General features: G+C 38.1%; 1 protein-coding gene across 1 annotated transcript in view; it reads left to right on the top strand.

Annotated features, from left to right (window-relative positions):
* LOC136858466 (acyl-CoA Delta-9 desaturase) overlaps positions 1-16,857 on the top strand; it is an 83,189-nt gene that overhangs the window by 55,971 nt on the left and 10,361 nt on the right. Inside the window, exon 5 of the mRNA XM_067138023.2 lies at positions 10,542-10,747. Coding sequence (XP_066994124.1) covers positions 10,542-10,747 — 206 coding nt within the window. The remainder of the gene's footprint in view (positions 1-10,541; positions 10,748-16,857) is intronic.

Below are 16,857 nucleotides of genomic sequence, written 5' to 3'. Positions count from 1 at the left end.
AGATATCTACAAAATATCTTGGAAACGTAAAATGTTACAGACATAAAAAGTGGGTGTTTGGAATCTCCTGTAAATGTAAAGAAACATAGGTGATTTGTTTTTGGAAACTCCACTTAAGGGGAACTCAAAAGGGGTGAAAATTTTAAAATGAGAATTTTTACAGTATATCTAAAAAAAAAAAAAAATGTTACAGAAGTGAAAAATGGTATTTTTTATCTCTATTAAACATAAAGAAACGTGTATTTTTAGTTTTCGGAAATATCACTTGGGCGGAGGGGGGGGGGGGGTAAAAGTGACTGAAAATGGTGTTGAATTCTTTTAATTAGGTTACTGATATCTCAAAAATGAAGATGTTACAGACGTGAAATTTGATATTTGCAATCTGCTTTAAAAGTAAAGAAACGCGTATTCTCGGAAAATCCAATGAAGGTGGGGGGGGGGGGGGACGAAACAACTGAAAAATTAATTGACTTAATTGTATGAGAATACATACATCTAATAAAAATCTAAAGTTGTTACAGACGTGAAAATTCGTATCAGGATCTCCTTTAAAAACAAAGAAAAACGCGTTTTGGGGGGGAAACCATCTTGGGGGGCGGGAGTGTAAAGGAGTTGAATTCCTTTCATGAGGACACATACATCAAAAACTGAAGAAGTTATAGTCGTGATAATTGGTATTTAGAAGATCCTTTACTATTAAAGAAACAAGTATTTTTTGCGGGAAAATTCACTTGGGGGGGGGGGAGGGAGTAGTGTGAAATGAAGTGAAAAAAGTAAATTATTTTTATGGGGATACTTATATCTCAAACCTGAAGGTAATAGACGTGAACATTGGTGTTTGGAATCTCCTTTAAACATAAAGAAACACGCCTTCTTTTTTCTTGGGGGGGGGGGGGTAAATAAACTTAACGGCGGTGGGGTGTAAAAGGCGGTGAGACCAATTGATTTTACTGTTCTTATGTACTTATAAGGATCCTCCGTTGCTCAGGCGGCAGCGCGCCGGCCTCTCACAGCAGGGTACCGTGGTTCGAATCCCGGTCACTCCATGTGACATTCGTGCTGGACAAAACGGAGGCGGGACAGGTTTTTCTCCGGATACTCCGGTTTTCCCTGTCATCATTCATTCCAGCAACACATAATAGTAATAATAATAATAATAATAATAATAATAATAATAATAATGTTCCGGACCGTCGTCAAATGTGCGGACCGCGCTGGAAACGGCTCCAGAACGGGTAATGACTAAAAAGAATGCAGTCCGGCCGCGGGTTCAGTGCCGCAAGGCACCCAATATGACACCACGCCGGATTTCCTGAAGGATTTTATCCATATTAAAAATGATTATAGGAAAAGATTGCAAAGATTTACGGACCCAACTGACCGGGAGGAATACCTGAGCCTAGTTCGGGAAGTACGAAATCGATTGCTGGAAAGGAAGATTGAAAAATGGGAGGAAACGTGCCGTAATCTAATAGAAAACGAGTCAGATCGGTAATGTTGGTGGATTCTCGCAGAAAACGAGTCAGATCGCGAATTTCGGCGGATTATATATCTAAAATAATATGCATTCAATTATAAATTTCAGTATAATACCGTAGCGAAGCACGGGTAACTTGCTAGTATATATATAAGAGAACTTGTCCTGACTGACTGACTGATTCTTCATCGCCGAGCCGAAACTACTGGACATAAAGACATGAAATTTTGGGGATCTATTCATATTAAGATGTAGGTGCTCGCTAAGAGAGGATTTTTGGATATTCCGCCGCTAAGGGGGTGAAAAGGGGGGTGAAAATTTAAAACGAGTGTATCTATATCTCAAAACTTTAAACGATTACAGATGTAAAAATTGGTATTTAGAATCTTCTTTAAAAATAAGGAAACACATATTTTTCTGTTTTCAGAAAATCCCAATAGGAGGGGTAAAAAAGGGTAAAAAAGGGGTTGAATGCCTTTTAAAGTTTAGAGATATAAAAAGTGGTATTTAGAATCTTCATTAAAAATAAAGGAACACCTATTTTTTGTTTTCGGAAAATCCCAATAGGAGGGGTGAAAAGGGGTGAAAAATGGGTTGAATGCCTTTAATGAGGATACTTATATCTTAGAAACTGAAGATATTACAGACCTGAAAATTGTTGTTTGGGATCTCCTTTAAAAAAGAAACGCGTATTTTTTGTTTTTGAAAAATCCAAATAGTGGGGGGGGGGGTGAAATTTTAAAATGAGTGTATCTACATCTCGAAACTGTAAAAGTTTACAGACGTAGAAATTGGTATTTAGAATCTCCTTTCAACATAAAGAAACACGTATTTTTTATTTTCGGAAAATCCCAATAGGAGGGGTGAAAAGGAGTGAAATATGGTTGAATGCCTTTAATAAGAATCCTTATATCTCAGAAACTGAAGATGTTACTGACCTGAAAATCGGTATTTGGGGCCTCCTTTATAAATAAAGAAACAAGTATTTTTTTTTAGAAAATCCAAATAGTAGGGGGTAAAAGAGAGGGGGTTATTTTAAAAATGAGTGTATCTATATTACAAAACTTCAAAAGTTTGCAGATGTAAAAATTGATATTTAAAATCTCCTTTAAAAATAAAAAAACACGTTTTTTTTTGTTTTCTGTAAATCTCAATAGGAGGGGTGAAAATTGTGAATAAGTGGTTGAATGTCTTTAATGAGGACACTTATATCTCAGAAACTGAAGATATTACAGACCAGACAGTTAGTATATGGAATCTCCTTTAAAAATACAGAAACTTTTTTTTTGGAAAATCTAATTAATTGGGGTTAAACAGGAGTGACAAATTGGGGTGAATTTTTAGAAAGACCATATCTACAGTATATCTCAGAAACGTAAAATGTTACAGCCGTAAAAACTGGTATTTGGAATCCCCTGTTAAAGTAAAGAAACAGGTATTCTTGGAAAATCGAATTAAGGGAGGGGGGGGGGGGGTGAAAAATTGAAAAATTAATTGAATTAATTGTATGAGGATACTTACATCTAATAAAAACTAAAGTTGTTACGGACATGAAAATTGGTATTTATACCTTCTTTAAAAATAAAGCTACGCGGTTTTTTTGAGGGGGGGGGGGGTGGTGGCGGGGAATCATCTTTGGGGGCGGGTGTGAAAAGGAGTTGAATTCGTTTCATGAGGGCACATATCTCAAAAACTGAAGATAATCGGTATTAGAAGATCCTTTACTATTAAAGAAACAAATATTTTTTTTGCCAGAAAATTCACTTAATGGGAGGTAGTGTGAAGGTAAGTGAAAAAAGTGAATTATTTTTATGGGAATACCTATATCTCAAAACTGAAGGTAACACACGTGGACATTGGTATTTGGAATCTCCTTTAAACATAAAGAAACGTGCCTTCTTTTTTTGGAGGGGGGGCGGGGGGTAAATCAACTTATCCGCGGTGGGGTGAAAACGGAGGTGAGATCAATTGATTTACTGTTCCTAATACAGGCCGACTTATAAGGAGCCTCCGTGGCTCAGGCGGCAGCGCGCTGGCCTTTCACCGCTGGGTTTCGTGGTTCATATCCCGGTCACTCCATGTGAGATTTGTGCTGGACAAAGCGGAGGCGGGACAGATTTTTCTCTGGATACCCGGTTTCCCCCGTCATCATTCATTCCCGCAATACTCTCCAATATCATTTCATTTAATTTGTCATTCATTAATCATTGCCCCAGAGGAGTGCGACAGGCATCGGCAGCCGGCACAATTCCTATCCTCGCCGCTGGCTTGGGGCTTATTCATTCCATTCCTGACCCGGTTGAATGACTTGAAATAGGCTGTGGATTTTCAATGTACTTATTCTGATCATAAACCGATCATTTTAAATCTTTCCTGGGTTCGTTTCAAAGAGCCATCTTTTCCTTTGGAGAACCGTCTTACATTACAGTAGATTCTTCTGACATATAAATAAAAGTTGAAACACATTTGAAATAAACGATAAGCATAAGATTGGCCGTGCAATTGTTCACCTCTATAATAAGGTCAATAATGCACGGAAGTATGTCATTCGTATCGCCAGAAGTCCTGCGCACTTGCCTACGGGCGACAATGGTGCTGGTCATACTGTCATCAATGACAATGGCAGCAGATGTAATTTACCGCCAAGTTGAGGTCTTGCATCTTGCTGTGGGGTCCAGAACATCAATAATAATAATAATAATAATAATAATAATAATAATAATAATAATAATAATAATAATAATAATAATAATGTTGTGGACCGTCGTCAAAATGTGCGGACCGTGCTGGAAACGGGCCCTGGACGGGTAATGACTACGAATGCAGTCCGGCCGCCGGTTCAGTACCGCCAAGGCACCCAAGACGACACCACCCGGGATCTCCTCAAGGATTTTAACCACATTAAAAATGTTTATAGGGAAAGATGGCAAAGATTTAGGGACCCAAATGGCCGGGTGGAATACCTGGACCTAGACCGGGAAGTACAAAATCTATCGCAGGAAAGAAAGATTGAAAAATGGGAGGAACTTTGCCATAATCTCTCAGAAAAAGAGTTAGATCGTGAATTTCGTCGGATTATATATCAAACGTTAAGCATTCAATTATAAATTCCATTATAATACCGTAGCGAGGCACAGGTATCTTGCTAGTCTATATATATATATATAAAGAACTTGTCCTGACTGACTGACTGACTGACAGATTCATCATCGCCGAGCCAAAACTACTGGACATAATGTAATTTTGGGGATACATTCATATTAACATGTAGGTGCTCGCTAAGGGAGGATTTTTGGATATTCCACCATTAAGGGGATTAAAAGGGAGGGTTAATTTTTAAAATGAGTGTATCTATATCTCAAAACTTTAAAGGTTTGTAGATGTAAAAATTGGCATTTAGAATCTCCTTTAAAAATAAAGAAACACGTATTTTTTCGTTTTCGGATAATCCCAATAGGAGGGGTGGAAAAGGGTGAAAAATGGGTTAATGCCTTTAATGAGGCTACTTATATTTCTGAAACTGAAGATAGGTATTACAGAATTGAAAATTGGTATTTAAGATCTCCTTTTAAAATAAAGAAACACGTATTTTTTGCTTTTGGAAAATCCAAATAATGGGGGGTGAAAAGGGGGGTGAATTTTGAAAATGAGCGTATCTATATCTCATAACTTTAAAAATTTACAGATGTAAATTTGGTATTTGGGACCTCCTTTAAAAATAAGGAAACACGTATTTTTTTGTTTTCGGAAAATCCTAATAGGAGGGGTAAAAAGTTGAATGCTCTTAATGTGCATACTTATATCTCAGAAACTGATAATATTACAGACCTGAAAATTGGTATATGGGATCACCTTTAACAATAAAGAAACACGTATTTTTTGTATCAGGAAATTCCAGTTAATGGGGGTTAAACAGGAGTGACAAATTGGGGTTAATTTTTAGAAAGATGATATCTGCAGTATATCCGAGAAACGTAAAATATTACACACGTAAAAATTGATATTTGGAATCTCCTCTAAAAGTAAAGAGACATAGGTCATTTGTTTTTGGAAACTCTACTTAAGGGGACCTAAAAAGGGGGTGACATATTAAAATGAGAATTTCTACAGGATATCTCATAAACTTAACATGTTACAGAATTGAAAAATGGTATTTTTATCTCTAATAAAAATTAAGAAAAGTGTTTTTTTTTTTGTTTTCGGAAAAAACACTTGGGTAGGGGTAAAAGTGACTGAAAGTGGGGTTGAATTCTTTTAATTCGGATAGTGATATCTCAAAACTGAATATGTTACAGACGTGAAATTTGGTATTTGGAACTTGCTTTAAAAGTAAAGAAACGCGTATTCTGGGAAAATCCAATGAAGCGGGGCAGGGGGAGGGGGTGGCGTGAAGGAATTGAAAAATTAATTGAATGAATTGTATGAGGACATTTACATCTAATAAAAACTAAAGTTGTTTTAGACGTAAAAATTGGTATTTGGATCTCCTTTAAAAACGAAGAAAAACGCGTTCATTTGGGGGGGGGGGGGGGAGAATCATCTTGGGGGGCGGGAGTGAAAAGGAGGTAAACTCCTTTCATGAGGACACATATCTCAAAAACTGAACATGTTAAAGTCGTGATAATTGGTATTTAGAATATCCTTTACTATTAAAGAAACAAGTATTTTTGCCGGAAAATTCACTTGGGGGGGGGGGTAGTGTGAAAGGAAGTGAAAAAAGGTAATTATGTTTATGGGGATACTTATATCTCAAAACTGAAAGTAACAGACGTGAACATTGATATTAGGATTCTCCTTTAAACAAAAAGAAACGCGCCTCCTTTTGAGGAGGGGTTGGGGGTAAATCAACTTAACGGCGGTGAGGTAAAAAAAAAAAAAAGGTGAGACCAGTTGGTTTTACCGTTCATAATGTACTTATAAGGAGCCTCCGTGGCTCACGCGGCAGCGCGCCGGCCGTCACTGCTGGGTTCCGTGGTTCAAATCCCGCTCACTCCATGTGAGATTTATGCTGGACAAAGCGGGTGCGGGACAGGTTTTTCTCCGGGCACTCCGGTTTTCCGTGTCATCATTCATTCCTTCAACACTCTCCAATATCATTTCATTTCATTTGTCATTCATTAATCATTGCCCCAGAGGAGTGCGACAGGCCTCGGCAGCCGGCACAATTCCTATCCTCGCCGCTAGATAGGGCTTTATTCATTCCATTCCTGACCCGCACGAATGACTGGAAACAGGCTGTGGATTTTCAGTGTACTTATTCTGATCATAAATCGATCATTTTTAATCTTTCCTGGGTTCGGTTTCAAGAGCCTTCTTTTCCTTCTGAGAATGTTCTTAGATTACAGTAGATTCTCCTGGCATATAAATAAAAATTTAAACACACTTGAAATAAACGATAGGAATGAGATTGACCGTGCAATTGTTCACCTCTATAGTAAGGTCAGTAATGCACGGAAGTATGTCATTCGTTTCGCCAGAAATCCCGCGCACTTGCCTAACCGCGACAATGGTGCTGGTCACATTTTCAGCAATGACAATGGCAGCAGATGAAATTTACCGCCAAGTAGCCGTCTTGCATCTTGCTGTGGCGTCCATAATAATAATAATAATAATAATAATAATAATAATAATAATAATAATGTCTTGGACCGTCGTCAAAGTGTGCGGACAGCGCTGGAAACGTGTCCTGGACGGGTAATGACTACGAATGCAGTCCGGCCGCGGGTTCAGTACTGCCAAGGCACCCAAGACGACACCACGTCGGATCACCTCAAGGATTTGATCCATATTAAAAATGCTTACAGGAAAAGATGGCAAAGATTTAGGGATCCAACTGACCGGGTGGAATACCTGGACATAGCCTGGGAAGTATGAAATCGATATCTGGAAAGAAAGATTGAAAAATGGGAGGAACTTTGCCGTATTCTCTCAGAAAGCGAGTCAGATCGCAAATTTTGGCGGATTCTCTCAGAAAATGAGTCAGATCGCAAATTTCGGCGGATTATATATAAAACGTAAAGCATCCAATTATAAATTTCAGTATAATAGTGAAGCACGGGCATCTTGCTAGTATAAAATATAATTGAATTTAAAAAATGTGTGAAAACTAAGAAAATAAAATAAATGATACAGACAGAAATGAAACAATAAGTGCTAATTGTGAGGTTGCGGACTTCTTAGTCTAAAAATTTTAGTTTGATAACAATTCAAAAACAAGACAAAATCACTGTTGAAAATTCATGCTGATAGTCTGTTTTTGTGGAAACATCACCACGAATGGCTAGGAGGAGAGCAAAAAAGCTTGAGAAACCAAGTTTGAGAGGAGACAACATGCCAGGTGAAATGTATGTGATAAGTGATAGAAAAACGCTGATGAATTTAAAGTTTTAGAATAGCAGCATTCTCAGTTTCTTCTCAGTTTAGCGGTCCTGTTCTTGAAGATTGTATTTGCCTTATTTTAAATGGTCGGGAGGGCAGCGACAAAATTGAGAAGCTGTGTTAGAGAAGTAACAAGTGTATGGTAAAATGTAAGTGACCATAGGGGAAATCGTCATGAAGTTCCAATCTGTAATGGAAAAAATGAGGTTGTGTGAGAAACTTGGGCTGATAAGTAAAAAATGTGAAATGGGTGTGAAGAAATCTTTAAACTTACGGTACTTAAAAGGTGGTTGTCCTCTCGAACCGGCCTGGCCTTCTCAAAGTTAACAATCACGTTCGTGCTATTGAGTCTATTGTTGGCTCAGCTGTGTTTGCGAGGATGGGAGGAGTGGAGGGGGAAGGGCGGTGCAGGGCTGGTGGAGAAAGGGTGGGGGGTGGGGAATGGGGAGTGGTGGTGAGTTGGAGAGATGGAGGTGGGGTTTGTTTTTATTATAGCAGTTCTGACAAATATATGGAATGAATGTTTCAAGTAGAATGTTTGTTTTTTCGTTGATTTCATTTAAATTGTGAGAGGAGTTCATAAACTGATCTAAATTGATGTGGATGCTCTCGAGAACGTTGAGCAAGGTGCCTTTTTGCTCATAATGCAAGATCTTAAGATCTTTATCTGTTGATGTGTATTCATGGCTGGATGTTTTATGATGTTCACTCATAGCTGAAAAACGATTATGTTTGAGAGCATTGCGATGTTCGGCGTATCTTATGACAAAATTGCGGCCTGTTTGACCTACATAGCTGGAATTACAGGATTGGCATTCTAATTTGTAAACTCTGGAGTTCAAATATCTATTATTAATGTTATTATTGTTGCCATTGATGCTTTAACATCTACATTTCAAAAAGTCGTTGTTTAAGAAGCCTTTCTGTTGATGAAGGTTCTACTGAAAGCGTTATGTTTTGCAATATTGTAAAGAGTGTTAATTTCTTTTTTGTAATTCTTGCAAGATAAAGGGACAGTTAATGCTCTAAGTATCATGCTACTGTAAGCTGCTTTCTTATGTATGTCTGGGTGCACAGAAGTTTGTTGGATGGTATTGATGGTGTGGGTGGGTTTCCTGTATATATTAAAGAATAAAGTGTTGTTGCGGCTGCGCATAATGGTTAAGTCCTGGTAATTGAGGGCTTTATTGTTTTCTGACTCTATGGTGAATTTTATATGTGGGTCAATGGAGTTGAGAAATTCAAGTACTGTGCTGCTGTTAGTAACACGGAGGTCTAAAATAACAAACGTGCCATCTACAAAGCGAGTCCAGTGTTGTATGCCGTTAATCTCGCCAATGATGTGAGAATCTTTTAAATGATCGATGAAAATATCCGCAAGGATCCCTGAAGCTAGTGACCCCATGGGAAGGCCCATCTGTTGGTAAATGACTTTATTGAAAGTGAAGAAATTGTTATTCAATATAAACTTGAGAATCCAAATAAATTAATCTATTTCACCTATACTTACATTTCTGAATTTGGAAAGATTGTTCTTGATCAATTGTATTTCCACTTCCGGAGGTGCACATGGCCCTAGGTTCAATTGTGTGGTATTGTTAATGGGCACATTAGCATACATGTTAATAATGTCAAATGAATGAAGAGTGTGGTGTTTGGATAAATTAAGGTGTTTAATTTTATTGCAAAATTCTATGGAATTCTTTACTGATGTATTGGCTTGAAAATGATAGTGTGATTTGAGGAATTTGTGAATGAACCTCATAGGTTGAACTATTTCTGAAATTCTAAATTTTAAATTCTAAAACTTTTAATTCATCGGCATTTTTCCATCACTTATCACATACATTTCACCTGGCACGTTGTCTCCTCTCAAACTTGGTTTCTCAAGTTTTCTTGCTCCCCTCCTAGCCATTCGTGGTGATGGTGTTTCTACAAAGACAGAATATTCAACAGTGATTTTGTCTTGTTTTTGAATTGTTATAAAACTAAAATTTTTAGATTAAGAGGTCCGCAACCTCACCATTAGCACTTATTGTTTCGTTTCCGCCTGTATCATTTCTTTTCTTCTTAGTTTTAGCACATTTTTTGGATTCAATTATGTTTAATATTAACCTTTTTTCACTGAATTTGTTTTAGCGAGTTATTTATTGCTCCATCTAGTGATGTAAATATTGTATATTGTAATGTTTTTATTTCAGTCATGTCTCTTTTGTTTTTTCTTTTGTTCCTTCATTATGCTTTTAGCTCATTTTTAGCTTGTATTATGTAGAATACTTTAACCCCCCTTATTTCACTGAAGATGGCTCAAATGAGTTGAAACATGTTTGAATTTTATTGCTCCATCTAATGATGGAATTATGTTTTGTATTCAATGAGGAAGTTACATTTTATCTTTCCTTTGTAAAGTGAAAACCATCGATACGGAAGATTCTAATATCTTGTAACTCTGCCATCTGGTAGAATAAAATAGAACATTGAAATTGGCATGAAGGCCGATGAAATTGCCTGCTGATGGTAACTGAAGCCAGATTATTATGATTATTATTATTACTTCATTTCCACCAAAGACAATGCCTGAAATTTCTGGGCAACTCAATATAATTATGGTATTTATAGAAATCTTATTAACATAGTAACACTTAATTTTCAGAATTTATTTAATAATGTTTCTGTACTGTTCCAGGGGCCTATATATGACTGGGTATTGAATCACAGACTACATCACAAGCATAAAGGAACTGATAATGACCCTTTCAATCACAAGCGAGGATTTTTCTATTCCCACTTCCTCAGCCATATGTATTCCAATAGCAATAATTATGAAGAACTTGTGAAGGGAATAGACATGAGTGACATCGAGAATGACCGTGTTGTAATGTTCCAGAAGAGGTAAGAATGTATGAAATAACATACAGAATTACGTGTGTTATATGACAATTTCGAAAACAGTTTCAGTTTATCCTGTGCATTCAAAAGTAAAAATAATCTGTGACATTCAAAACAGATGTAATTGAAAAAACCAAGTGTTTGTAGTTACCTATTGCCATCTACAATTTCAACTGTTATTCTGACCATGTTTGGTAAGATGTAATGTTTATATTACACTAAGTGCTAGTATAGGCTGAAGTAAGTTGACCATTTTCATTGACTTGCCTCAGTCTGATGTTTGGCTTTGGCAGTGTAGAAGTGAAGTATGAATGATTCTAGTAGCAGTCTTTCGCTATTTTTTTTTCTTTGCTATTTTGCTTTACGTCGCACCGACACAGATAGGTCTTATGGCAACGATGGGATAGGAAAGGCCTAGGAATGGGAGGGAAGTGGCCGTGGCCTTAATAAGGTACACCCCTAGCATTTGCCTGGTGTGAAAATGGGAAACCACGGAAAACCATCTTCAGGGCTGCCGACAGTGGGATTCGAACCCGCTGTCTCCCGGATGCAAGCTCACAGATGCGCGCTCCTAACCGCACAGCCAACTCACCCGGTAGCAGTCCTTCTTTATGCAGCCAGTCCCTGTGATGAATAGTGTGAAAGTGTTACTTATATGGCTGTGGTGGTGGAGGTGATTATTGTTTCAAGAAGACATACGATTGATAACCATCCTCTCTTACCACATTCACTCCCAGACCCCTCCGTAAGTATTTAATCATGCAGCATGTCCTGACTCGCTAGGTAGCATGCAACACACAGTGACCTTTATCATCCTATATGTGATGTTCAGCAAGGATGACAAAGTTGTTAAACTGTTAAAGTATTAAACCGTAGAGGTATTGTACAGGAAGAAAGAAACAGAATTAAGTCATTTAATAGATATATCAGATAATGAAATAGGAGTTGAATCATGGCTAAAGAAATGATGTTATGGATGTGGAAATTTTCTCGTGGAACAGGAATGTTTATCATAGAGAAAGCATGGAAATGGTAGGAGGGGGATTATTCATACTGATGAAAGAGGAATTTGTAAGCTACAGAAATGTTAAGGATAAGAAACATAAAATTCAAGGTGCAAAGCCAATCTCTAAAGATAATAGGCAGCATGATGTTTTTGGGGTATACAGACCTGGAAATGGTGGCATTGATGCTGATGAGGATTTATTTGTGGAGAACAACACAGAAAGGAACATTATTGTAGAGGGCGATCTCATTTTACCAAATGTCAACTGGGAAGGAAATGCAAATGACAGAAAGCATGACCAACTAATGGTAAATAGCACTTGAATGTAACATTTTCAAATTATTCTCTAAACTTTTATTACACTGTAGGGAATGGTACAAGAGATGACCTTGCTCTCTTGTCCAACAATATTCATGAAACCAGACAACAAGTTATATCACTACAGGAAATAGCACAGAAAATTGGTCTTGGAATATCTTTTGAAAAGACTAATAATGTTTACTGACCCTCCACTCATAAACAAAATTGCCATAGGAAACCAAGAAATCAAAATTGTAGATAAATTTAAATATCTGGGAGAAATCATAACATATAATCTCAATGAAAAGTCAGCATGGCATAACAGAATAAATAAACTGACCAGAGCACAATATGTCACCAAGAATACCTACAACAAAAAGGGCCTGTCAATAGCAACAAAATTAAAACATTACAAAACAGTCACTCAACCAGAAATAACATACTCAAGCGAAATCATCTTCAAAACAACTAACACTGCATAAATAGACAAAATACTCAAGATAGAGAGAAGAATCATTAGAATGTGCATCAACAAATCATACCAAAAAGATGGACACTGGAGAGTAGCTTCTAATGAAACAGTCTACAAGGAAATAGAACCAGTAGCGAGCACAATCAGGAAGAAACGCATTTCAGTTTTTGGACATCTAATCAGGACACCAGAGAACAGGATCATCAGGAGAATAATAGAAAAATTATGGAATAGTAAGTGCAACATTAAGTGGATTACAGAAATCAAGGAAGATATGGATGAACTACAAATTACAGTGGAAGACCTAAGAAACAAAACTGACAAAATCAAGAAACTCGCAGACAAACAAACCAGACTGCAAATCAGAATCAATAAACAGACAATAGGAAGGGTGATTTCCGATGAAGAAAGAAGGATAAGATCAGAGAGAATGAAGAAGTACTGGGCTGACAGGAAACTGAAAAATTCTTTGTATAAACTTAGCTAAAGTGGTCCAATGAAGGCCATAAAATAATCAGCAGCAACACTGTATTAGTTCAAGGTTAGTGAAAGAGATATCCCCCCATTGCAGTTTGGATTCATACCTCTGCCGGTATTGGGTAATAAAGAGGCATTGATAGCTTGGATTTTGTGGTGGTGGTACTTGAGTAGTACCTGCTGCAACCTTCTTCACAAAGGTGGAACTCCCTATTCAGTAAGTGGCTGAGGTTCAGGCTAGTGTGGTTTTCATTCTCATCAGTCTGCCACCCATTATCTGGTTAGACTGGAGAGCACCATTCAGAAGGCCTTTCTGCAGAAGGAACACTTAGTCACCATGGTTTTTGATCTGGAAAAGCATTACGATTCTGTCTGGCAGTATAGGATTATCTCCATCCTTCAGCAGTGGGAATTTCAGGAAAATTTGCAAAGTTCTCAATAAGAGAACTTCACATCCCTCCAGCTCTTTCGAGTCTGTGTAAAGAATAAGATGAAATTCATCAATTGTAGCAGTCCATGTAGGGAATGCATTTTCTCACTATTACATTAAAAAAATGGAGTACCACAGGGATCTGTACTGAGTGCTGTGCTGTTCACAATTGACATTAACGCTATTGTTGCTACTGCTTGGCCTGCAGTCATTCCTTCACTGTATGTACACGATTAGGCTCTATATTTCACCTCCGGAAGGATGGCGGTTGCTATGAGGTAGCTACAACAAGTCTTTGAATTATCTTGACCTCATAATTACTAGAAATAATTATCATAACATTTTCAGAAAACTCACTCAAACTGTAAAGATTATTAGGACAGGATTCCCTGCATCCAGACACCGACAAAAATGCTAATTTTTATTATTCCACTCTGTATAAAAGTTTATAAAAGAGAAATCAATACCATTTACAGCATAGCTACATGCAATGGTTATACCAAAAATTACATCAATAAAACTATAAACGAATATAAAAATAGATCTCATACCAATTAAATTTGTGAATCAAAAGAGAAAAGAAACAATATATTATCTTTGAAAAATGAAATGGTGTGTGGCTTTTAGTGCCGGAGTGTCCGAGGACATGTTCGGCTCGCCAGGTGCAGGTCTTTTGATTTGACTCCCGTAGGCGACCTGCATGTCGTAATGATGAAATGATGATGAAGACGACACATACACCCAGCCCTCATGCCAGAGAAATCAACCAATGATGGTTAAATTTCCCAACCCAGCTGGGAATCAAACCCAGGACCCCTGTGACCAAAGGCCAGTACGCTAATCATTTAGCCATAGAGCCGGACAATGCTGAAAGTGAGATGGGTAAATCAAATCACAAATCAAGAGATACTAAATCAAATTGGTGAGAGACAAACAATTTGGTAAAATTTGACCAGAAGAAGAGACATATTGATAGGGCACATCTTTTGACACCCAAGTCTTGTTGAGTTAGTGTTTGAGGGAAGTGTAGGCAGTAAAAATGGCAGGGGTAGACCAGGTTATGAATATGATAAACAGATTAGAGTAGAGTTGATGATGATGATGATGATGATGATGATGATGATGATGATGATGATGATGATGATCTTCAAGGCCACCTGGGCTGCAGGAGCACTGAGTGCTGAGGCATAAGAGAGGGAAAGTGGAAGGGAGTCAGCATGCATGCACAATTGGACGTCTTCCTGGTCAACTGTTCCAGTCTGTATTGTGTTGCAGAGAGTCGCTTAGCAGTGTTGCCAATTAAGCGGTTTTCACGCTAGATCTGGAGGTTTTTAATGTTAAGTCAGCGGGTGAAAATCAACGACAGCGGCTATCGGGTTTTCTGGCGGGCTGTAACTTATGAATAGCCAGAATCTAGCCAGAAATATACCATTGCTATTAAATATGATTTTGTTTTTTAGTATAGTATTAACAAACCTAAATATATTTTAGTAAGCAAGACTTTGTATTTTAATGATGACAAAAGGAAAAGGTCTGCATAATGATGCATCCTATTTTCTGAAAATAAAAGATTGAAATCTTTCAGTATAATCATCTATCTAGCTCCTTGTGGCTGTACTTCAGATGAAAGGGGAGCCGCTGAGTCTCAGTGACCTGTCGACAGGTGACGACAGCACTTCCCGTCTGTCAACGTACAGTATTGTAGTCTATGGTATGTTGCTCTCTAGAATGTCAAAGCATCTGTAAGTGTGGAATGATTGCCGATTTTGCATGTTCTTTCCCCCCTTGGACGAGCCATCCACCAGACAAGACAATACATCAGACTCAATAACAATATACTGTAGGTTTCTGTGAGAGCTGACAAAGCTTTCCAAATCCTATAACAGTTGCAGTGTAAGTACAGTATTACACAGCATACGTACTGTTCTGAGAACATGCCAAAACTGAGTTACCAACAGTGTTTTCTAAAGGAGTAGTTATTAGACCCTAAGTTCAAGGACTGGTTGTTGGAGATATCTGGTAAATTTGGTTATGCTACAGGGGGTACTAGAAAAGTTTTGCAATACACAAAAACAGTTGGCTGGCCACCTCTGTTACGGTGAGGGATGAAAAGAGGGGTGAAAACTGGTCTAGAAGATAGCAAGGTGCGACCTTCACACCCTTGTTACCAAGCAGTGGGATTGAAAGCAAGTTAAGATGTCAGTGTAGTCTAAAGGTGAATATTGCGCAATTATCCGCTACAATTTTGCTCGTGGATTAACTGTTGGGGTGACCGTCTGAATCAGTGACTGAGGAAAACATTGAAGCTGTGAGGAAAATGTTGCAGCAAGAGAGGCGACATATCAGTAGATGGAAGAGACCCTCCACATCCCTCCACCAGCTATTCATTCAGTTCTTCACAACCATCTCCATGTTAGAAAGGTTTGTTCCCTTTGGGTGCCCCATGCACTTTCAGGGGAACAAAGGACACATCGAGTGAAATGGTGCCAAGAAATGCTAAAATAGTTTGAAAATGGGACTTTGCGTAACGTCAATAGTATCATCACAGGTGACTTGGCTTTATTATTATGATATCCCAACAAAATCCCAGAACAAGGTGTGACTGTTTGAAGATGAGGGTACTCCTGTGACTGTGCGAAAGTCAAGGTCAGTGAAGAAAAGGATGATTGCAGTATTCTCCACTAACGGGGCATCTTGACTCGGGTTGTGCTAGAAACACAAAGGACAGTTACTGCGAAGTGGTACAGAGAGACTTGTCTGCCTCAGATCGTCCAGGCTCTCAAGCAGCTCCGTCCAAGGTCACGGCTCAACACTTGGCTCTTGCATCACGACAATGCTCCAGCACATCGTGCTAATGTAACAATGGATTTTCTTGCCAGATCAGGGTTGACTGTGCTTGATCACCCTCCATACAGTCCTGATCTTTCCCCATGTAACTTCGCACTCTACCCAGAAGTGAAGATGAAGCTGAAAGGGCGGCGTTTTGCATCTGACAAGCTTCTGGCAGCATGGGATCAAGAGTGTGAAAATGTAACCGAAGAAAAGTGGCAGAGTTGGTTCAGTGACTGGTTTCGACATATGGAGAAGTGTATTGAGTGTGGTGGAAATTATTTTGAAACAGTCTAAAGTATCCACTCACACTGCAAAACTTTCCTAGTGCCCTTTGTACCGGCATGTATTTTCTAATCTATAAGCCTGCATTAATAACCATACCAGTTTCAAATTTTAAGAGACCTTTGTGCTGCCTTGCAATGAGGCTGAGGAGTTAATATATTATAATTTAGTGGCATCTTGGTAAGTTTATATAGTTTTCCTTGCAAACTTTAGTATGATTCCAGCCCAATGTTAAAAGAAATAGCGTGATTTCCTAAAGACTTGCATTCTGTGAATTAATTGTAATTGTAATTTTACTGATTCCTTGTTGAAAA

This window comes from Anabrus simplex, chromosome 1 (assembly GCF_040414725.1).
Source record: "Anabrus simplex isolate iqAnaSimp1 chromosome 1, ASM4041472v1, whole genome shotgun sequence".
NCBI classification, from domain to species: domain Eukaryota; kingdom Metazoa; phylum Arthropoda; class Insecta; order Orthoptera; family Tettigoniidae; genus Anabrus; species Anabrus simplex.
The sequence above is the reverse complement of the archived record's forward strand: the minus strand, read 5'-3'. Positions and strand labels throughout refer to the sequence as shown.